This window comes from Varanus komodoensis, unplaced genomic scaffold (genome assembly GCF_004798865.1).
Source record: "Varanus komodoensis strain SLA01 unplaced genomic scaffold, ASM479886v1 scaffold3, whole genome shotgun sequence".
NCBI lineage: Eukaryota > Metazoa > Chordata > Lepidosauria > Squamata > Varanidae > Varanus > Varanus komodoensis.
The window spans coordinates 50,185,929-50,210,452 of NW_025335761.1; the positions used below are offsets into that span (position 1 = coordinate 50,185,929).

Here is a 24,524-nt window from a genome sequence, read left to right on the forward strand (position 1 = left end):
TTTTGGGTCAAGTGGTGGCTCTAGCAAGATTTCCCACCCACTCCTCTTGAATCCAAACCTAAGATAATTTTTAAAAATAGACAAAATGCGAGTCTTTCATTCATGTTAGTTCGAACTCCTTCCAATTCCAAATAAGCAGTGAAGACAATATTTGGAGATCAAGTCAAATGTCCAATTTATTTTTTTAATAACTTGAAACTGGAACAAACGTTGTTTTGAACGAGCGTACAAATGAAATGGTAGACACATGCTGAACTCAACAGTGTGACAGTAAGGGGGGAAAAGAGGCCAAAAGTCTTGTACAGAGAATAAAAGGAACAATAAATATTTCACTAAGTGATATTGAAATGACCTCCTGCCATCTCAACATTTTTTATCCATAAAAAAGTGCTCCAATTTTGTTTTCCAACGGAGCACAAATACCAAGCAATAATAAATAGTTCCAAACTTGTTGTGAAAGACAAAACCTCCAAGTAAACAATGAAAGCTCATACAGTAAGTAATAGAAAAAGGTAATAAAAATAGTTTGCCTTGCTGGTACAAATGCAAACAACTGAAATCAACGTTACGTTGCTTTGCAGTTCTAAAATACAAAGAGCACCATAAAATGAGTTTGCCTGTGAAAAACAAAACCTTGGACTGTATTTAATCAGGACTAGGATGAAATGCTGAAATACAATGAAAGGGTACAACTTTATTTTTCGTGTCAGATCCTTGAAAAGGAAAAAAAAAACCCAAAAAATGCTGCACCAGAAATGTGTCAACCACTGATTATAACTGAAACAGAACTTTGCTGTATGGAATTATTCTGACTTAATGTAATTAATTTTGCTGATTTTAGCAGTGTAACAATTGTTATAACAGCAGAGATAACTAGAGTATGTCTGCTATATTGTGCTTACGGCCTTGTAAAAAAGCAGGATTCCTAAAAGCAAAAAAGGAGTGGGGGCATTGTGGTTTCACTGAACACAATGTTTGTGCTTTGGAGTGGCTGATACTGGGTTCACAGTAATTCAAGTGATGTAATAGGATGGCTGGCAGTGGTTGAAATCTTGCTTCATCCAAAATGAAAAAGGCAGTGTGGTACTCACATATGTGAATTCACTTTAGTGGAATTGGTTTGGGATAAAATGACATCTAAGGATTAAAATTCTATGCCTGATTTTGACCAAAACTATGCCCCACTGGATTCTCTGGATTTACTCCATGTTAAGAGAAGGCAGAGTTTCTGGAATACTGTGGAAAATCACTACGCAAAGCTGCAACTGCTCTTTCAGATTCTTTTGTGTTCATCAGGAATAAATCCCATGATTTATTCACTGGGAATGTGATACTCACCAACTGCTCCTCCCTCTGCAACCCATAGCTCCCACCCCCTTTCCAGAGATTTTTCCAACCTCTCAGAAACCTTCCTTTGGCAGTTACTTGCATTCCTGGGCTCATCCTTGAGAAGCGAATTCTGAATTCTCCCCATCGTGAGTTCACCCCACCCCATTTTTCCTTTTAAAAAATATTTACAGCCTGTAATTCATACCTGGCTTATGAGCCATTTCCTTAAAATTTTCACTAGCACTGCAACACCACATCAGTATTTCCCCCTGCCTGCCTTTCCCAATTAAATATAAATGCTGTTGCGGAAGAGGGCCACTCAACTTAGAGGCACAGAATTTCATCCCAGTCCTTCAAATATCGGAGAAATTTATGGAATGTACAATTAGGAGTCAACAGCAGCAAAGCAGACAAAAGAACACAGATTGGCAAAACCTGTACATGGTCCCTTTCTGACAGTGTGGGGGATGGGGACAGCAGGGATGCGCCTGGACCATTTTTTTAAACGCTAATCCAATTCACAGTTGTACCAACAGAATAGAATGCTGCACTTCCATTTTCCCCCCTTGCAAAACAGCTTCACCTGCAAGCTGTGAGGGGGTGGGGGGGGTCAAGGTGGTCACGCACAGGTGCCCTTATCAGGCAAGGGCTCCAGATCAAACACCTCTCAAGCAAAAGGGTGCTGTACAAAATGGAGGGCCTTGCAGCAGATCAGGCTGGCTGAGGTCCGAACGAGTATTCAGAGAGTCGGCACAGAGCGCATTAACAGTGCCGATCTCCTCTTCAGGGATGGTGGAAGGATACAGCTCCTTCTTCCCTCAACAGATGTCAGCGCCATCTAAGCCAGGAGCACTGAATATCTTAAGCACTCAGGAGCAGGGTTAGAACATTTGCCAGGAAAGGTCACCACCCTGTGTCTAAAAAAGGGGGCATCTGTGGAATGTTACGTCAAACGTCTTCACAAAACTTGAATTTCAGTTAACAACAACAGGTGACAGCCATCCATCCTAGTTCAACTATGCCTGGGAGGGCCTTGATACAAGGGGTCCAGGCGGCTTTAACGTTTCTACTGCCCTGTAGGAACAGCGCTTTGTTTCTGTAGGCCATTTCTGACAGAAAAAATATATATACATACATACATACACAAAACTAAAATTGTGAACAGAAAAATCCAAACAAAACCAAACCTGATACCCGCCCCCGAAAAAATAATAATAATAAAAAATAATAATTGTTTTGTTTCTCTTACCCACAGGTCGTCAAACAACCCTTTCATTTTTCCTTCTGTACAATAAGGTCTTGACATACAAATTTTTTTGCACTATTTTATCCTGCCAAATTAAAAAAAATATATTATGGCAGCCTGTTTGTTTGTTTTTATTTTTATTTCCAAATTCACTAACAAAAAAGTACATTAAATCCCTTTAAAAGGACAAGCGTACAGTTAAAAAATTACAAGTTCCAGTAAAAATACAGCAAGTGCCTACATTATATGAATCAACCAATATCAATATCCATTCCAGAAGAGGGGATGGGGCGGGGGAAGATAAAAATAGGTACAGGTCAGAAATGTGATTTTTTTTTAATCTGCAAAGCAATAACAATATTAAGCATTTTTTCTACATACTTTTTCTACATGGTGTAGCAGTCACCTTTTAATCCCCAAATACAAGTTTCTATACATTTTTCTTGAAATAAAAATTCAACACCCAAGGCAGAAAAAAAAATTACTAAAACTCAGACTTTACAGTTACAGTGACAAGAACAAATTTATAGACCCACCATTAAAATTTTACTGCAACATTTTCAAGGAAAAAAGAGAAAAGTTTTTTTTTTCTTTCTGGTTTTGTAAAATGCCCAGGCATTCTCCATTATTACAAATACTGGTCCACTTTTACAGTAATCAAGAAATTTTAATATATATAATATATACTAAAACCCCGTCACCAAAAGAAAACAATATACACATGGCCATTATGGCATTTTAATAACCTATTAAGCAAACTTTGAAAAAAAAGAGAGATTGCTCAAACACACATACACACAATTTTTTTACCCTTGTATGTATTCAATACTGTAAACGTATTTTAAGACAGAGTGCACTAAATTTAACTTTTAAAAAAATTAGCCGTTGTTCCTGAATTTTTTTTTCATTCAATGATAACAACTTGCAATTTGTGTCATTTGAGTTTTAATTCAGCAGTAAATCATTTCCATTCCATTTCCTAAGCAGCGTTGTCCTGAAAAAAAAGAGAAAGGCTGAGAACAATTCAGCAAATGGATCTCCGAAGTTGTGCTGGATATACATCTTCATTTGATTGGGTCTTATGGCATTTTCATGTCCACTATCTTCAACCGGGTTTTTTTTAAAGTAAATGTGGCTCTTTTGTTTGTTTTTAAAACCTAAGAACATACTTTTCTTGTTCTACTTTTTTTTAAAAGTCTTTTCATTTCACAAAAATGTTTGCATTTGTCTCAAGAGACTCAATAGGAAGATCAGTTTTCAAGGCACTCACATCGAATCAAATGGCAGTAGAAAAACTGTCCAATAAATTATTATTTTCTTTATAGTGCCAGTATTGTGAATGCCACGCTTAGCAACACTGACACTTAATCTCAGATGTCCCCCTTTAACAGTTTCACCCACCTCTGGGCCAAGCAAAGACAAAGATGCTGTAATTTCTTGTTTAGAAGCCGCTGGTCTTGAATGCAAACAAAAAGTTTTAAAGTGCGGGTCAACAGAATCAAAATGTGTAGCTTTTACGATGTTGTCCACTGTCTGGATAGACTAGATCAGGGTAATTCAAATTATGCTGTGTTTGTGTGTGTGTGTCTCTCTGTGTGTAAGTATATATATATGTCTATCGCAGGTTAACAAAATAATTAAGACAGGTGGTTGGATGAGGGCACCTATTCTGATTAGAAAAGGGAGGATTTTTAGCCATTATGGAGTCCCAGTATGTATGCTCATGTGAGAGATACATCTGCAGACCAAAAAGCTCATGGAAATAAGATAGATCCCACTGTTCCATGAACCTATTATCAACACAACATATGTAAAGAAGCATGGAAAGACGCATACAGCTTAGACTTTGCAGCTCAATCAACATACACACACTGAACTAGGAGGAGGGAAAAGGTCACAAGGGCATTTCTCACTCTCCTAGCATTCAGATCTTGCATGTAATCATGGGGCTAAATCATAGAAAAGCCAATCTAGATTTAAATTTTAATCTACAACATTTGGCCTATTCCTTCTCCAAAGAAATGCTGTAAGCTGTAGATCTATGGGGGTCTTTCCACTGACTCCACCGTCTCCATCACAGGGTTAATTTGCTATTAGAAAAAGGCAAAAGTTTGAAAAAGACTGCCAAACAATAGTTTCAAATAGAAGTAACACTGAAGTTATCCAGTAACTTCAGTAAAATTCAAAGGGTTTTTCAGCATTTCCACTGAAAGAGTCTCCATGACTATGTAGCCTAACGGAAGAAGATAAGGACAGCCTGTTACCCTAACAAATGCGTAAAATGCAACTGGAACTGAACTGGCAGGCATGCAGGGAAATTTAAAAAGGTAAAATTAGTTTACAATGTCAAAGCTCTTCATTATGTTTTAAATCAATAAATTATGAGTTCTTCTGTCTAAAACAGGCCTCAAGTTCTGTGATGTCAAATGCAGAGTTTAGCTTAATTTGTATACCCTTTCATTGTTAATACTTTTCCAAAGACGGTACTCCCCAAATGTTAAACAGACATTTTATCAATATTTCTCAATTATTTAAATGGAAATATTCCAAAAAGAAGTGGTCTGCAGATCTTTACCTCTTTTCATTACAATAACACAATTGTGCATTATCTGAGAATCTGTTTTTGCACTCCAGAGAAGCATCAAGAACAGCATTATCTTGCTGGTGGACTACATTCGGCTTGCCAACCACTAATATTGAACCTATTAATTGGGCAATGCAAAGTTAGGGACCATGTACTCTTACTATTAAATCAGATGTTCTTAAGCAGGGTCATTTCAAAATAAATATACTCTATTCAGGGGTTATTGTATAAGTGGTTATGATCATCTGGAGAGAAAGAAGACTGTGCCACTATATCCTGTTAGCTCTTATTGTCCTTCTATTGGGAAACCATGACGACAGAGGGGGCACTATGCACACAGGCTCCTCCATGATTTGAAGCCCTCAATAATTCAGGGTTCTACATTATTGGAGGACCTCTGCAAATACAGCAGACTCCTTACTACAGATCCCAAACACAGAGATGATAGAGGGAATCAAGGCCAGCAGGGGACACAATGAGGGAGCTATCAGGTAACACCTACTCCCTTCTTCCACACAATTACAACTACACAGGGACTAATGCCTTCCTCCTATGTGGGTGTAAACTTATGAATGGCTTGCACACATATTGCGAGCTTTTTCCCACTGTGCTGTGAATTAATCTGGGAGAGATGAAAGCTCCAAGGGGGTTGAAATAATCCTGTATGACTACAATATTTGGAGCACAGGAGGCATTGCTGCTCGGGTTGGATTGAGTACGCAGCCTGAGGAAAGGATTTTATTCGGCACACGGGCTTCGGAGATCTGGAGTCACCGATTTGCAAGGCATGCTGAGGTTTACTTACATGCTGCCAGTAGCACACTTTAATGTGGGTTTTCTGAGTTGACTAGGATGGGCTAAAGTGTGCTGGGAAATTGGATCTTATGGTCTTCTGGGAACTTCTGACCTTATTCAGCTATTAATTTTACGCCATGCTGGTATAAAAAGAAAAACAAATGTTGTGACACCTTGAACCCTATCATGATTTTTTTTTAAATGGTGGCAGTCTATTTTTTTGTTACAAAAAACTCAGGGCCAAACTAGATGCTTGTTGGATACAGAGCATGCAACAACCTATCAAGTGTTCCTCTAATTATGCGCAGGTGGTGAGGAAAATCTTACTTGGAATGCACTATGCATGGGGGGGGGGGGTTAACACTCCCCTCCACAATGTGACCAGAAAGAGTCCTGCTCCCCTTCTTGCCTCACTTCACAGCTAAAAGGTTGAGATAAACATTCTCAACAGGTGCCAGTTAGAGGGCTTTTTTAAAAAAAAATCATGCACAAGGGAGATTTCCCAGAATGCACTGCACTGGGAACCCATACAATGGATACCAAATGTGAGTAAGATTAGAGGAAAACTTGATACATGCTAACATAAGAAGAACTGTGCTGGATGAAACCAAAGGCCAGATTTCTATTTGCCCAAGGGCCAGCTGGATGCCTGGGGAAACCCATAAGAAAAACATTGAGTATAATAGCAGCCTACTGATAATGTTCCTTTCCATCTGGTATGAAGAGGTCTACTACTCCAACAAAAGAATGAACATACAGCCATTATGACTAGTAGCCACAGATAGCCTTAGCTTCAATGAACTTGTCTAATCCCCTCTTGAAGTTGCCCAAGTTAGTTCCTCATCAGCAGATAATGTAAAATAAGGCTTTCTCTCCTGGGTTGTACTGCTCTTGCCAATTTTGGTTACTCTGAATTGTGTTTGCCAATTTGGATAGACCTTTTGCAGTCTTCTGCACTTCCTTTTTGCTTAAACTACTGTAAATCTCTTGGTGTCATCTTCAAATTTGGTGATATAGTATTTATCCCAAACTCTAGACCTTTAAGGACCAGTTTATGAAGCACCGGTACCAATATATTTCTGCACTGTTTACATCTCTTTGCGAGATCAGACAATTCCTGTGCTCTGCTTTCTGTTCAGCAGGCTCCAATCCATAAAAGAATATGCCTTCCACATGCTCATTTCAACTGAGAATTCTGGAAGGTTACTTGGTTGGCATCCAATAGTGACACATGGATGTATCCCAGGGAATAAAATTTTGTGGCATTGCTGTTCAAAAGGTATTGGAGTAGTACACTGGAGTTTAGTTCATCCAGGGAATCTGGCAAAGGTAGTACTTAGGCAAGTATAACTGACTGGAGCATCAATAAGCATAAATATAATCATCTCTCACTGAACTGCCTGATGTGATATTGGGGTGACATTCAGACCAAACCAATCATATGTATTAGTGCTATAGATGCAACCTTAATTAATTGATTAGGTTAATAAATGTAAAACTCTCTTTAACAGATATGCAACATCACTCAAAGAAGTGAGTTACACTGTTTTCAACTGGGCTTACTCCCAGGAAAGTATGCAAAGGCCTGTAGAGAACAAGGCATCCATGATTAATCGGGCAATTGTTATTTTTAAAATGGTTTTAATAGAACAACTTCTAAAAACTGCAGAAAGCAAGTATGGTAATAGAAGAGGCATATGTCCCTTACGAACATGGGAAGCTGCTGTCCAGCAAGTCTAGCTTAGTACTGACTGGAAAACATTTTCTAGGGAGAAATTTCAGACAGGGGTCTCTCCCAGTCCACCTGGAGATGATGACTGAGCCTGAGAACTTCTGCATGCAAAGCATGTGCCCTTCCCTTCATTCCCACACAAGATGGAATGTCTCTTTTAAGATGTGCACCTGCTGTAATATATACACATACCATCTAAACATAAAAGAAACTGGTTTTTCCCCTTCAAAAGCACCGTTTGAATACTAGGCAAATCTGTGCAGATTAATTCATTAAGATTTTTTTTACAGAATGACAATTCTAATTGAAATAATCCTTTACCATTACTGTGTGTCTCTGTGCACTGGCATGTGTGCACATCCACACAGGCACGTGCACTTGTAAGACAAACCAATGTTCAATAAAAACATGAACTGGTCCATGGCTGCATTTGCTATGGAATGGTCATTACAGCAGTTGTCACATATTCAGACTATGAAGTGGCAATTCTAATTATCACATGCGCAATGCTGAATGTGAACAAGGCCTCAAAGTAACTGGCACATCTGAGAAAAACAAGTCAGGTTTCCTTTCTGTTGAGCTTTCTAAATTTTCCACTTGCAGCTGCAGCTGGTCAGGGCTCTCAAGTTCTCTTTATTGATTAAGATTAAAAAATAGTAGAAAGGTGAAAACAAGTCATAAGTAACAAAACAAATTCCCTCTAATAATGCACAATTCTTGCTATTGCTTTTATGAATATAGCTGCCTTTCGAAAACCCCTGTGCCCATTTCTTTTTCAGTCTTTTTATGTCTACTCTGGAAGTATGCAAAACAAATTTTTTTCCAATAAAGGCCTCTATTTTTAGTGGCATCCTCAGTGCTACAGATCCAAATCCAAAACAAAGTGCTACAATTTTTAAGATTGTTATCCGCGGTATTATGTCATATTTCCTAATTTTCAAATGATTTTCTTTCTTCCTTTTTAAAAAAAAAGCAAAGGAAAAAAATAAAGAAAAAATTATTACTTAAAATGATGGCTTCTTCACAAGAAATTACACATGCTTAGCATAAGATTCAACAAAGCAGCGGCCCTCTAAAATTATAATTTAAATTGATATGCATCTCCCCCTGTAATGCAAATAATCTCAGGTTACAACTGGGGAAAATTAAAATGGGATACCCAACAAAAAATGTAAAAGAAATCTAAAAATGAAAAAATGTATTAAAAAAAAGTACCTGCACATGCCAAAAATAAAAAAATACAAAATAACCCAATAAATACAGAAATTATTGCACAGTTAAAAGGCTTCACAATTTTTACTGCCTTAACCAATCCTCAGGTTTAATAGAACTTTGTAGACACAGGTTATATTTAAGTGCCAAATTTTGGCACCTGCCATAGTTATGCTAAGTTAGGTTTATGGAGGCAAGTTAGGTCAGCTATTCTCAGTTGGCAATAGTTAAACTGTACAACTTAAATGTTACCTAGACCCCTGATTTTAACCCATTGGGGGCCTTAGCTTCTTTCTGCCTGCTCAATTTTGACATCATTTGTCAGCAAATGTTCGCCATGCCACTTTTTCATGTGTTTCTCCAGGGTGCTGTAAACACTGAAGGGCATCTGGCAAATGTCGCAGCGGTAGACCTCCTTCCCTATCTGGCCATGTGTTTTCATATGGCGCGTCAGCTTACTGCTCTGGGCACATGCATAGTTGCAGAGCTCACATTTGTAAGGCCGCTCTCCCGTGTGGCTCCGGCGATGCACCGTTAAGTTACTGCAGTTCTTAAAGACCTTGCCACAGTACTCGCATGTATCGCTCCGCCGTCCTTCCTTTGAACTGGGTCGACCGGGTCCAGGTCCACTGATATGGGGCGTGCTGCCTCCGCTCGCCGTCCCGCTGCGCCCTGAGAGACCGCCATCCAGCATATCGCCTGGTGGAGTGGAGAAACGCAGGCTTCCATTCTCTGAGGAATGCTCAGAAGAAGTTGCAAAGGGGGATTGTCGGGAGTCTGTGAATCCTAGAAAAGGATCCTTCATGAAGTGTCTTGATGCTGCATATCCTACCAGCCACTGTGAGTAAACATTTTCAGAAGGTATTATTGTTGCTGGTGGCAAGTCCAAATCTTTTTCTATTTTTATTCTTTTTGACGAGTTATTTAAACTGGGACTTGTGATGGGGGTTGGCTTGCGAGGGAACAGACCTGGGAAGGGTTCACCTGGACCAAAGTTTCTCCCGTTGACTGTCCCTTCCTCAGTGCGGTCAAGTTCTCCAGCTACCGAGTCTTCATCACCCGTGTCTCTCTGACAAAGGTCTCTAGGACAGAGATCTCGTTGATCTGAAGACCTTTTCATGAAGCCACCCCTTTTCTGCTTTTCAGCCAGCATGTCACTGTATTGCTGGATGGTGCCGAGGCCTACATTCTCTATGACTTTTCCTAGGACAAGTGATTTTTCATCTGGCAGCGATTTGGAACCATTCTCTCGGTTACGACTTAATTCGGAGTCCATGCTAAAGCTTGACTCGGGTCTACTTTCATTTTCCAGCTCCTCTTCCTCCTCCTCCTCTTCCTCCTCTTCTTCATTGTCATGGCCTAGAGAAGGATCACTTTCATTCCTGAAGTCTGCCTCACTAGACTTGAGTCCCTCTCCAGTAAGTTCACTTGTGCCAGGCTCAGGGGAGCTTGTAGCAGACAGTCCATCATCTGATCTCCCTGTCATGGACCCAGCTTTGTGCATATGTGTTTTCATATGGCGTTTTAGCTTGCTGGCTTGGGAACAAGCATGATCACAGAGCTGGCATTTATAGGGCTTTTCTCCTGTGTGACTGCGCCGGTGGACAATGAGGTTGCTCTGGAACTTGAACGTTTTCCCGCAAAATTCACAAGACTTACTTTTAGCCTGAGGCTGGGGAGGCGTAGTGCTGCTTGGGGGCATTGGTGGCAATGGTGGGGTGCTCAGAAAAGGAGATTTAGGGCTTGGTTGGAAAGGATTTAACAAGCGATGCATAGGGTTGTTGCGATTGGGAGAGACTGGCGGAGGGGTGGAGTTGTTCCCTGCCAGTTCTCGAAGCCTTCTGGAGAAATCCATCGCTGGCGACTCAATTGCCATGGGGTTTAAACGCATGACTCTGTCAAAGGCACTGGGATGCTGGGCAACTAACCCCATTTCTTCGGCACTAAGGCGATGTGGATCCAGATGATGACGAGGTGGTGGGCTGAAGAGGGGAGGTGTGTTGGGGAGTCGACCTTCACCAAAACCAGGGTGTTCACGCAGGATTGGACCTGTCATTCGTAAGAGGCTAAAAGGGTTGTTGTCACCAAGAAAATTCATCAGCGGGGACTGTGCAACAGTCTCGGGTCCCAGAGGAGGAGGGATGGTGATGCGTGGAGTAAGGGAGCTGTTTGAAGGGCTTGTTTCCAGGTAGATGCGGAATCCATGCGTGTTCTGGGCATGTTGAAGCAAGAACCAAGCGCTATTAAAAGGGTGCTTGCAAGTTGTGCAAATATAGCTTGAAGGCTCATCTTTACCTACAGAAGAAAGAGAGAAAGAGGGAGAATTATTAGAAAAGAAACACACTGAGAAATCCATTCACTGCAGACAATACTGAGTTAGATGGACTAATGATATGAGTTATATGGTAGGCTCGGTAGGCTCATATGCCATGCCAACTTCAAGTTTTGAAAGGCTCTTAAGCAGTGGGGGGCCTCCCTCTCAGTGACTGTCATCAACTGCTATGGCTCCTCAACCTCTTTCTCGTCACTGCTACAACTTGCTAGCAAGCAGAGATCCGGTGAGCAAGTGGGCAGCATTATTTTGAGATCCTCCTTCTCACTGAAAACTTTGAGCCAATGCAAGAAGCAGGTGAACAACCAGGTTGCAACAATGAGAAGAAGGAGTAACTCCATGGGTTCTTTACAGTAAATCTCTGCTAAGGCATGAGTTGGCAGTTGCCCGACCATTCCTACCCATTGCCAGCTCTGTTTCTCTACTGTTGCCAAGACCACCCTAGGCAGGCTTAGAATACAGTTCTTCTATGTGCCAGTCAAATGTCCTTATTGGGCCACATTTGAAGTAGGTTCTATATAAAAGTATTCAAACCAGAGCTCATCATTCAATACAGAAAAGCCAGAATTTTTAACAGTCTTGTTTGTGCTTCTAATCTACTCTTGCTTTATCCTCTCAACAACTGAATGAAACTTTTAAAAGCATTCCTGCTTTGGAATTTTTTAAATGGCAGGTATGAACAAGCTGAAACTTTCTGGATTTTGGCATCCCTGGACACACAATGCAAACATTTCATCATAATCTTAAACAGGGTCACTTCCACTGTGAGACTCAGATCCTAGCAACTTCCTAGATACAGCTAAATTCCAGATTCAGAAATTAGGTATGCCATTTCCCAAAGCAGCTAGCTATTCCTGGCAGCCACAAAGAGGAGCTATAATTTTACCTGATGTCCTCTGCACAAACAGCTAACCGAAAAAGAAAAAAAAGCCACTGTCCAGCAGTAGTTGGATACTGCCATCAAGCCTCTAGTGTGTGATCTATGGAATATGCCACACATGCTGACTACAGATGCAATCCCTAGAATTTTCAAGACAGAATGAATGAATGAATGAATGAATGAATGAATGAATGGAAGTGAACCTGAATGAATATGGCTGAATGACCAAATGGCTTCTCCACTCATCAATGGGGGTGGGTTATGATGCCCTATGATACATGCTACTCTGTTGCCCTTCCCTGACTTACAGGCATGTCCTAGCCATGTACACACCAAAATCTGGATGCCTGCTCTCCAGGCTGGCAGAAATAAGGCTCGAACAACTGTCTGAATGCCTTGTGTATCCTGTATGAAGACTCACACCCTGTCCTCCTCCCTGAATCTGACTGACATCATTTAATCTAATTGTACCCATACATAAATAAGCAACTGTCTATATGGGCAGACCCTAAGACTTTATGAAATAAAAACTAGTCAACGGATAAACAGGGAAGCCAGGTAAATGATACTGCCCCGTAAGACTCCTTGTATCCTAACAAAGTGTTGGCCAAGGTAGGCATTAAGCGAACATGAAGAATGTTACCAGCTGGAAAATCCAGTATCAGCGAGCTATTAGATCTACTTTAGGAAATTTAACAATTTATCTCAATGATACAACTTAAGATTTCTGGTGAAGGGTGATTCTCTTCACCATTACCCCACCTAGAACATCAAATTGCAAGGGCCACCTGCTGATCCCAAATACTATATATTGTTCCAGAAGACCAAGAGACACAATTAGATGTTTTCTAGCAGGAAATCATACCAATATTATACACCAAGACTATAGACTAAGAAGAGTCCCTGAATATCAACTCAGAAACTGAAGCATTTGGCGGAGAGAAAAGGGTGTTTTATGTCAGTTCTTAAGATGATTCAACCATCAATGCTCCTATTATTACTTCCCATAGTTAAATTATTCTTTCTTGAGACTAAATGTGACAAAAGAAGTCTAGACCTTTAATGTTTCTTAAACAATACAATGTGTAGTATAAAAAGTGACAGAAATCACTGAGGCAGGCTAAAATATATAGCATATTCTGTCAAAAGCTTTTTTTTTAACAATATGTTTTACCTCAGCTCACCCTTGAATGGACTTTAATAAAGCGCTGTTTTTGAAGTATGATCTAACTGCAACTGAAGAGCAAAATCTTACAAGGTCATATAGTTTCATAACAAGGAGTGTGCAGCACCCTTAACCTCCATTTTATACACTCTAATTAATGCCTTGATTCTCCACAGCTGTTTTGAGTCTTCCATCCTTAAAGTTAAAGAGAAAATTTCTTAAGTATCTCTATTTTCCCTCAGAAATCCCAGATCCTAGCCCACCGAGTAACAGAACTGTTCCCATCCCCAGACACACATATATCTTCATTAAACAGAAAAAGAGTTTACCTCAAGAAAAGGAGTTATGAACTAAGCCACAGACTAAGGCCAGTCTAACAGATGATTTAAAAAAAAGGGGGGGGGAATAGGCCTAAAATGGCAGCTGGCTAGCCACTGGCATTTGTTGCATGCAGCTGATATTTTTTAATACTTTACATTAAACAACAACAAAATCTAACCTCTGAAATGCAAGCAAGAGAATGAATCCATTTCACTTTTGCTTCCCGATTCCCTTTCAAAACCAGCTTATTAGTGTGCATTACCAGCACAACGCAGTGATATGATGAGTTATCGGTCATAACAGTAGCGGTCCTTTCCTTTGTTTTTCTTTCATTTCGCTTTCATGCCCCTAAACTCTTCTGTTTGGCAGCCCCCTGTTCACAATGGCAGAACTGACTGCAGGCTACTCAGCTACCAAGACTCTGACAGATTCACTTATATATTTTTTCTTCTTCTCCTCTCTGCTTTGCTTTCACAGCCCGCAAAGGCTCTCCCTAGACACCCCTTTATTTTTATATACTTAAATAATAATAAAAAACCTGTTCATTTCCATATTATCACTTCATGGCTATCTTGCCTCGAAGTTGCCCTGAGCAGTGTGAATGCTCACTTTTAAGAACAGAACAATGTCAAAAAGTCTTTGAAGATGCACTCCGAACATTTTTATATGCTAAAACTTGCTAAGTATTTTTTTAAATGCTCAGGAACGGTCAGATAATGTTATAAAGCAATCCCTATATGTTAATAATTCAGAGTGCCTGCTCTGCAAACATTTTGCTAGAAGGACAATCTTGATTTACTGCCACCTTGTTAGTGTGGTTTTGCATGAGGGAAAAAGGGGATATGCAAGTCACTTGGACTTCCTATTGACACAAGGGGGACTTGTGGCAGCAAAATGCTCCTATTCTATGTTCTAGCCAGCAATATGCTCTTTCACAATATTAATTCCGTTCTCCCAGTTTTCTCCCTACAAACAGACCTATAATATTCTGTACTACCAAGCAGAATGATGGTCCACCTTCATTTTTGACGCCTTTTTAAAACTTCTGCAAACTTTAGGGTTCATCCAGGCTGACAAATATTTCACACACAAGTGGGCCATACTACATTTATTTGGGCTAGATGAAAACCCACATTCTGTGCATAAGCTTGCTAGGATCCTTCCTATGTTATTTTAAAGTAGACATTTCAACACTGGATGCAATGGCCAACTTTAATCATATTTCCATAGGGAGCTGTGTAAGTTCTCCATAAACATGCCTGAAAAATGGATACGCCTGTGTATCCTCACTACTTTATCTTTTTAATTAAATGTTTTTACACAATGTTTTCACAATAAATCTTTTTACTAACAAACACCTGAAGGATTTTTCTTTTTCCTACCCCCATATTAACAGATTAAGACAAAGTAATGAATGCAATTCTAATTAATTCTCACAATGTAATTCTCACAAGGACCAACCAAATACATCATATTTGCACTGCTGCAGAAGGTTGGTCAAGAACATTATAATGGTATTTTTATCCAGGTCCTGGTATTCAAAGACTCCTTAATTTCATTGTGTGTTAGAATGTGGTCGGAACACAAAATATGATCAAACAAGAGCACCATGGAGGAGGGTAAATGCAGTCTTAATCAGCAATTTGCTTCACTGGATGGCACTTTCAGGAGGAGACAGAGCCCTGTTTCTACTTCCCAATCTGGGCTATCAGAATGCTGTAAGGATGCAGTCTCTGGCCCCTTCATGTAATTCCCTGTTGCCTTTAGTTTCACAAGAAGAAAGCTGGGCGGTACCACTCAGGAGGATGAACCTGACTCAGAGGCCACCAACTGCTAATCTCCAATTTAGCAGCAGAAGAATTTATCCCTGTGGTCATATCAACCCCTTATCCCAAGGCCTTTTCCATCCTATTTATTTTTGGAACATAACTGGGATCAATTTATTCCAACAGTTCTTAGACTTGTAACAAATGAATCTTGCTAGATTAAATAATGAGCCATTCAGTATCCTAACGCTTAAATCTATGCAAGTAATTATAGACTGTGCATTTGGTGAACCCACCTGCCTATTCTGAGAGTAGATTTTTTTTCCAAAAATAAATAATTGTTCTCTTCCTCACTCTATGATGGGCAACATTATGTTCAAAATGTGAATGCATTAAAAAGGTACACAGCAAAAGCCTAAGTTAACACTCCCACACACAGCACAGTTTCTCACTGTGGCTTTGTCCTGGGCTTGAAGCAGGTTTTGCACTGGGCAGTCACCAAAGAATACATTTCACCTTTCAAAGATTCCTTTTTTATTTAGCAGTCTGATTCAGTCTGTTTACCAGTCCCCATTCCTCTACATGTGCTGTCATAGTCTTGCAAGTTGTCCCTTTTATATAGACATTAGCTAATAGTGCTAATTTCTATCATATTTTATGGCGGGGGGGAACTAAGCACTAAGTGAGATTATGCAATGGACAGGTTATGTATAGAACCCCCTTTTTGGATTACAAGAGTTCTTTGTATAATACAGAAAGACGGGATGCAGCTATCTTCTTAGGAAAGGAAATGGAGTTTGGACATCCTTCCAATAAGCATACACTTTGCCAATTTACAGGAAGAGAGGGCTCACTGAGGCTAGAATTACTGCACACTGTGCAGAAGTGACAGTGCCGGTTCAGGGTTCTCAGGTGACCTAATGTCCTTTTCCAAGGTAAAAACTTAAATGGAAAAGGCTGAAGCCCCCTTGCAGACACAGTCCAAATGTGCAAATAAGATGGGTTCTATTACATGTTGTCCTTCTTTGCCTATCATAATAGGCAGTGGGGTAGATGTTGCTTGGGTCCAGGGGTAGAATTACTACACAAAGATGAAACAAAACATCTTAGCAATTATGTGACTGATTTAAGGTAGATTTGATTTTGATTTTGGATTGACATAAAGTTACCTGTGCGTTTAACATAAATCTAGGGTTTTATATTCCCCCAAAACCCCATTTCTCCTTAAAATTACTATCAAGAATAATATAACAAAAATGCTCATAGTTGGAATTCCTTGGAATTCAAAAGAACATTTCTAAATGGCACATACAAAATTAATTATAATTTATGTAAAGTAGCAACAGAAGGTTTCCTGGGGAAGAACTAATGGCAACTAGTCGCAGGTATACTTCCATTAGGGGAAATATCATCATATTACTCTCCATCCCTTCCATAGGCCACAGTTGGAGGGCACATACCAAAAGCTTGTTTTTAGCATTCTTTTTAGAAAACACTGAAGGTTCACTTTACAAAGCTGAAACAGAGTAATAAAAACATTAGAGATTTTAATGCTGCTTCAGTGCAGCTTTAGAAATTCAGTAAAATAACAACTTACAAGATTTTAAAGCAAGGGCATGTTTATTATTAACACTCAGGAGCAGACATGTATCCGCTTCCTGTATAGCTACTTCCACTGCTTTTTTTCCTATAACGAGCATTCATATAATTGCTCCCACTTATGCTTTTGTATTCTAATACCCCCAATAATGGTAGTGTGGATGCTCAATAAAAACCACACCTTTAATTGAATTATTACTGAATTAAAATGCTTTAATTGAAAGCAGTGGTTTAACAAGGCTTCTTGATATTAAAGGGAATTAAACCGTGAAAAGGTTTCATGTTTCTCAATGAACAAAAACTAGAGGGAACCCAGCATTTGCCTGGCAATCTATTTTATGGTAACTGGAAACGGAATCGCCAATACACCTAACATTTCTGTGCCATACAAAGTAGCAAAGTGAATATACTATTTACTCTCTCATGTCAGGTGCACAAACCTGGTAAAAACACAGTACTAGGATTTGTACCTAACAAGGACTAATTGACATAACCATATATAACATCTGATAACTATGTTGTGAGATAGCAGTGATATTAAACAGCTAAAACAGGTGAGCTATCATTTGTATAACCTGGTAACAACCCCGATGTTCCATTCTCTTTGTAAATCTACCACTGTCCATTAAAGTATGAAATTTTTTTTTAAATCGAATGTCCTAACATAGCCCCAATAACCAAATGGTTTAAATAAGTCGTACAAGAACATCAACACAATGTGCTATCAAATTCAGCCGGGATGGCTCCTTTAAATTGCAACACATGACAGGCACATTTTCATCAGCATTGTCTGGGAGTAGCTTATCATATTGTCTGAACCCAGGAGGTATGGCTTATTGTAGAGGAGAAAACCCTCCAACAGCCCACTGATAGCCCAATCTTGTGACTACAGCACAGACCTCTTTGGGCCTACTTAGGTCACACAGAGCTCTCTATTCTGCACTTCTGCTGCTCCTAATCACAATCTGCGATCCACTGTAGGTTTAAGAAGGTGATGCACAGTGCTGATATCTTATGGGCACATTGTATGTAGCTCTGTGAATCTCTACTGGAAATCAAATAAGCCACTTACTATGCAAACAGGAAGTCACAAGTATTGTACATTTGCCCAGACAAGAAATTTTGGTATTACTGAGGAAATAATAATCAATGTACACTTGATTGATATAGGACAAATGTTTAGGATCAGAACACTAATACCTTCTGGAATGGGCCTAATTCATCAAGACAAATGTACCACCAACCATTTATATAGCTCCCCCATGAGCTGGATAAATCTATTTCTCCTTAATGCCTGAGGCTACAGAAATAGGGAGTTGTTAAGTATCTGGCAGATGGTTAGTAGGCTACATTTAGTAGTGTAGTTAGGTAATTTTAGACTCTGGACTTTATGGTATTATTACACTTAGTTCAAAATGTGGTAATCTATTCCTGTTGTGTGTGGGGCCCACCTGCTCATGCTTCTCAGTGGGACCTCTGCCCCAAAGTCCTGCCTTAATGGCAATGCTGGCTGCATTCAGAATGGAGCTCACTAGTTGTGCAAGCTTGATCTAGCAATTGTTGAAGATAGAAGAGTTGAAAGAATAGATCCCTCCCATGTGAAGGCTTTTGTTTGTGTTTGAAAACTATATAGTTTAATGAAGAAAAACTGGAGAAAATTAGGACATGATATGAATGTTGTGAACTCTCCAGGGAACTTAGGCTTTTAGGCAATATAGAAAATAAAACAGTAATTGTAAGATGGAAGAAAGGTTGAAAACTGTAGGCTTTCCAGTAGCATCTAGCTGGCCAATGTCAGAAACAGGAAACAGGTCTAGATAGGCCTTGGGTCATTTTGTGCTATTTTTAAAATAACGTTATAGATATGGAAGCAATATGAAAAATGAAATGACAATGCAATAAAGTGGAGGGGACAGCAGTTGGAGAGATACCAGATAATTCTAAGGCAAGGCTTTTATGTTGAAATTGACCTGTTTCATTCATTAAGGGTGTTTACATGATGTTGTCTTCCATTTGTAACTCTCCCACATTTATCTACCACTTCTGCCATCTTTTCTCTTACCAGAGAAAATCCATTGAGAAAAAGATGGAATAGCTGCACAACACATTCCTACCTATTAGTGCTAGGAGCCACCCATCTGAACCCAAGTGCCAGAATGAATAACAGACTGAAGGAAGGTTTTGAAAAATTCTAAAGCTTGGGATTGGGATGTTCGTTATGGAAGATGCTCCACTAACCAAGTATCCCTTCACAGCCTTTAGTCCTAAGGAACAATATTGTCTACTTATCTTCAAAGAGCTGAAGAAAATTAGATGATGGATAAATGATTTTATGATACTTGGCCCACTAGTAAGTATACATTTATACTCTACTAAACTAAATCAGGGTCTGAGTGGAACTTCTGGCATGGACCACAACTAGAGGAAAATACAGGTTAGAAACATGGAATTACAGCTGCCAAAGAAAATGAAAACATTTCTTTTCATTGACCTCTATAGGCAATGAAGTCAGCTAACAATTAATTCCAAACTGGATTACTGACTTCTTGCATGTCTTCTCTTCTGAGCAAACAAATTAAATATATTAGGTACTGTAATATAAACAAATATTTTAGGTACTGTACATGACTGAAAATTAATACATCTGTGGAAATACTAAATATGTTCAGGGGGTTTTTTGTTTGTTTTTGGTAATCTAGGAGGAACATTTGGATATCGGTATATAATAATGGTTATAAAAGAGAGTTGAGACATCCTGAAAATAAAAATATATTCAATCACACTTTGATCACAATTAAATCCCTATAAATATGAAGCTATTCCACTAACCTCCATCCTAGTCCTTAGCAAAAGGTATGCTGTATCACCAAAATTAAATAATTCACTAATAATAAATACCAATACACAATTTACAGCTCACCAACACATTTGTAATACATGTGCTGTAGAACAAAAATCTTATGCCAACCCATCAGTAATGTCACCGCCAACATTTAAAAGGTTCCATCACTGCTTGAGAACCCAACTCATGCTATGCAACACTGGAAATGTAGATGCCCTTTAGACGTTCATTCTACCAGTCTTGGAGAACCTGGGAGAACATCTGAAGGGCATTTGAATGAGCTCCACACATGTGCACAGAGCCCATATGCGTGATGCACAGAGACCACAAAGAACAACACCAATATCAAACGGTGACTTACCCCCGCAAACCACCATGCAGCTACAAAGTCTATTTTCTACAAGTGTTATCTTGTACAGAATGTATGAAATATTTGTCCAGTCAGGCTTAAATCATCAGCACAGACTATTGACAGATATGGTCATTCACCCTATAAATAAAGCTAACAGCTCATTATTTTAAAAAAGAATACCATCCTAGCAATGCCAATTTTTCAAAAGTGGTTCTGACTGCTCCTTGTATGACACCATAAAACAAGGTTTGCTTTCAAAAGACTGAAGTGCCAAAGCACTTGAAACCACTAAACAAGTTTGGGAATGTATCAACATTTCCCTATATGTTTTGAAAATGAGAGAATTGTCAATGTCGTGGTATCCCCATGGATGCCAATAATCAATATTGAACTACAATAGTTGTTCTATCAGAAGGAGAGAGAAAAGGGGATAAATGCAGAGAATTGAACAACAGGCTAATTTTTAAGCTAACCTTTTGCTTTCCATCATATCAACCATATCTGCTTTAATTGATATGGGTTTTTTTTACTGGGTTCAAGATAGGAATCCTAAACCAGAATGGACAAAATATGCATGTATGGGATAGCTTAAAAATCAGCTTCTTAACATAGAAAGGATTTAACAAAAATGAAAAAGGCATTCATATGAGGTGGAAAAGATTTGCCCCTTAGTGAAATGAAATGGGAAGGCCGAAGGATGTACCTGTGGTACGCTGATTTTATATACAGTACCACATTTATAGCCCTTGAGGAGGGGAAAAAACCACAATTCCCAAGGACATTTTAGTCTTCTTTTCCCAAAAGGCATTCAAATACATTTGAAATAATGTCAGTCTTTGCTACAACATATGAAATAAGCCAGCAGCTTGCCTCGAAAATCTAGCTTCTATACAGTAGTTTGTTTGAAAGCTGGCAAAGGGGTTTTTCCCCTCTCTTTTTCTTTTCCTTCCAGGACAGTATTCCAAGTTTCTGATCTTACAGAACTGAACCACGATTCCAGGTTTCTGAAGTTAGGAGAAAAGGAGAGGAGAAGGGAAATATTAAGAAAAATGTTCTAAATTATTTAAAATGAAAAATCCAGCGTGATGGTTAAAAACTATAGAAGGCCCCAAAAGGTAAGAAACAAATCTGACATGCACTTTGTTCCCACCCCTTGCTTGAATATCTCACTGTGTGTGTGTGTGTGTGTGAAGGGGGGGGGGGGGAGAGAGAGAGAGAGAGAGAGAGAGAGAGAGAGAGAGAGAGAGAGAGAGAGAGAGAGAGAATCAGGGTACACTCAGGGGGATATTAGGTATCTATTTTCAGCTAGTAAACGGAAGAGCATTTTTATTTTAATTCATTACTTCTTTAACAAACATGAACTTACTATGCCTGGTTCTTCAAATCCACAAAATCCCCACGTTCAAGCCTAAGAAGTATTGTAAGGGCTGTAAATCTTATTTTAATGGAATGTACATTTAGCTACGAGGAGATAATTGACGTTATGGAGAGCCTGGATACTGAATTATATAGGTTATCTAATACAAAGGGGACTCATTACTGAAGCACTACAAACAAGTAGTAATGTATGTATATTGTTCAGAATGGCGTTATAGCCAAAGTGTTCAGGTCCATGGGGATTTATAAAACACAAGAAAACAGCAGACATGCACTTGTAAATTTGTCTCATTTGTCTCTGAAGTTAAAGGTTATTCCCTTGATCTGAATTTGTAATAAAAACATCCTAGACTAAGGTTTGTCAGGAATGTTTGAATATGCAAATCGTGTACAATGATAGGAAATTATAGGGTAAAAACTGGATGTGAATTTTAAACGAATTAGGCAGTTTATAGTATTTTTTCCTCTTTAGGTGAAACATTTAGGTGTTGCTGCTCTTTATACATGTTACAAAAGACTGTATTCAGAAACCCATTTGAATGACAAAATAACAAATTGTGCCATAATACAGCACAGTTTTAAATACAGGAATATTATATAATGCACTAATGGGTCAGGTGTTGGATGTTCAAGGGCAACTTATACTGATTTTTCAGTCCTGCCAATCTTCAATGAATGCTATGCAAATATACATAAACTGAATAGGTTAAAAGAACTTTAATTTTAATGGGCTTTTCTGCTAGTTTTTCCTTTAGCCAATTGCTGCCCGTTCATTCTCTCTCTCTCTCTCTCTCTCTCTCTCTCTCTCTCTCTCTCTCTCTCTCTCTCTCTCTCTCTGTATTTTAAAGGCTTTTGCCTCAAAAAATCCAAAGAAAAATGAGATGATATTGTGGCTGAAGATAAGGTTTTCTTCTACTCCAAGCACCACAGTCTGTTCAGGTTAACCAACTGCAGTGTTAGAATAACTCCAGCTGACTTGTCACAGAGTACAAAAGTCATCGGCAACTGAATGTTCTTTTCTGCACCGCAATTAAGACGAATCAATACGACGTGCCACAAATGGTATTTTACTCTCAATAAGAACTCGGGCTGAGTTTATTCAGAATATTTTAGCGCTTCCCCAGGGGATTTTGGTCCGACGCAGATGGCAAATAAAGTACTCAGCCTAGGGCTAGAGCACATTATGCTAATTCTAATGTCAGATGTACTTTAATATACAGCTCTATTTAATCACCCCATTATTTCACATTTCCATATGAAAAAACCTGCGGCACTTCTGCAGAGCTTTCACTCTGCGACAATGCCAGCTTCCTTCAACTAGCTCACTGTGAAATGGGGGTGGGGGGGAGGAGAGGAGAGACAGAGAAGCCTGGTCATTCTTGCCAGTCAAAATGTTACAGTTTCAAAGTTGCAGCGTTTCTGAATTTAAAGTGGACTGCCCAACATAATTAGTAAAATTGCTGATGCTGATGGATGGACACACACGCGCGCGCTCTTGTGCTAAGGAAGTGCTATTTAGAATTAACATACACACCCCCAAAAAAACATATGCAAAAGAGCAAAACAGAGGGGGGCATGCTGTCACAGTGCAGTGCAACCCATATTCACAACACTGTCATCAACAAAATCACCGAGGTTCTTGGCTTTGCCGTTTTCCTTACTTGACACGACTGGCACAGCTGCCAACCTACAGATGTCTCAAAATAAAACCATCCTACAAGACTATTCTCCCCCCTCCCCCTATATCAAACTGCTGTAATTAAAGTCAAAGGCATAAACCTTCAGTAGAAATTATCAGTCTTCCCTACACCCCACCCGGCTTCTGCTGCCCCATCATTGGTCATCCTGAGATTTAAGGAGGTTTACCCCCAAGCCCCGGATGACTGTAAGGACAATTTGAAGCTCCAGCCTTCAAACGGAAATGACTCCAGTGATTTTTTTTCTTCCCCCAAGGGCATTCCACTATACAATGTGTTTGCATATTATCTAAGGGGGTGCATATTTGTGATCACTTAATGCGGATTAGCTGTTCCTTAACCACCCTAATATAATCACAAAACAGGGTGGTGAAAGGATGGATTTTCCCCCATTCCAACCTTTCAAATGCATGAAGTGGGGATTGTAATTCACATGAGTAACTGTGAGTAGGAAACTACAAGGTGATCGTTATTCTGGATGAATTGACAAAGAACACAAGAGTGTGGTTTTATGCAGGTGGCACAATAAGATACATAAACTGAGGTCACCGAATCTTATGTTCACACAGAAAACTGGTAAGTTTAATCACTCCACAATGCTTTGTTCCGACACATCTTACAAGTCTGCTTTATTATACTGGTGATCCAGAAATCTGGAATCTGGACAATCTGGGCATAGATAATGAGAGCTGTATAGTCTCAATGACACAGGCAGATTATTGACACTTCAATACTGAATGCATTTACTACACTAAAGCAATTTCTTCAGATTTCCCCAGAACTTTTAACCAAATCATTATGTTTGGGGCAATGGTCAATGCCCCCTACATAACAGACCTAGATCTGAGAAAATGATGATGCAAGTTCCACATGACATCATATGGCCTTAATCAAGTTAAAGGTGCAGTTCAAATCCTCCACAATAAATGGTGCCATGGACATAGAAAGGGGCAGGAATTAGCGCCTTAGCTTGTTAAAATATTTTCATTGTTTTAATTGTTGCATTATATGTTATGAGTGGCCCAGAAAGCCTATGGCTAAGAGGGTGGGTTATAAATCAATCAATCAAACAAACAAACAATAATTCTGGTGCTGAAGGTTTATTGGATTTCCTGGACCCACACTTTCTATGTGGCATGGGTCCAGGAAATCCAATAGATCACTATTATTTCATTTCTATACTGCCTGTAGCAGAAGCTAATCTCCCTAAAATCAAGTGGAGAGATGCTTCTGTATGTACCATCTAGGCGAAAGCAACAACAGACAAGAACTTCTCGATGGATACACCTGACAGC

At 39.3% G+C, this 24,524-nt stretch overlaps 1 protein-coding gene across 3 annotated transcripts in view; it reads right to left on the reverse strand.

Moving 5' to 3' along the window:
• Positions 1 to 200: 200 nt before the first annotated feature.
• Positions 201 to 24,524, reverse strand: part of BCL11B (BAF chromatin remodeling complex subunit BCL11B) — a 166,592-nt gene continuing 142,268 nt past the window's right edge. For 2 of the 3 annotated variants that reach the window (XM_044436567.1, XM_044436566.1), the window contains exon 3: positions 201 to 11,193. In XM_044436567.1, coding sequence (XP_044292502.1) covers positions 9,182 to 11,193 — 2,012 coding nt within the window. In that variant the 3' untranslated portion in view covers positions 201 to 9,181. The remainder of the gene's footprint in view (positions 11,194 to 24,524) is intronic. The other variant, XM_044436568.1, reaches the window with a different exon arrangement.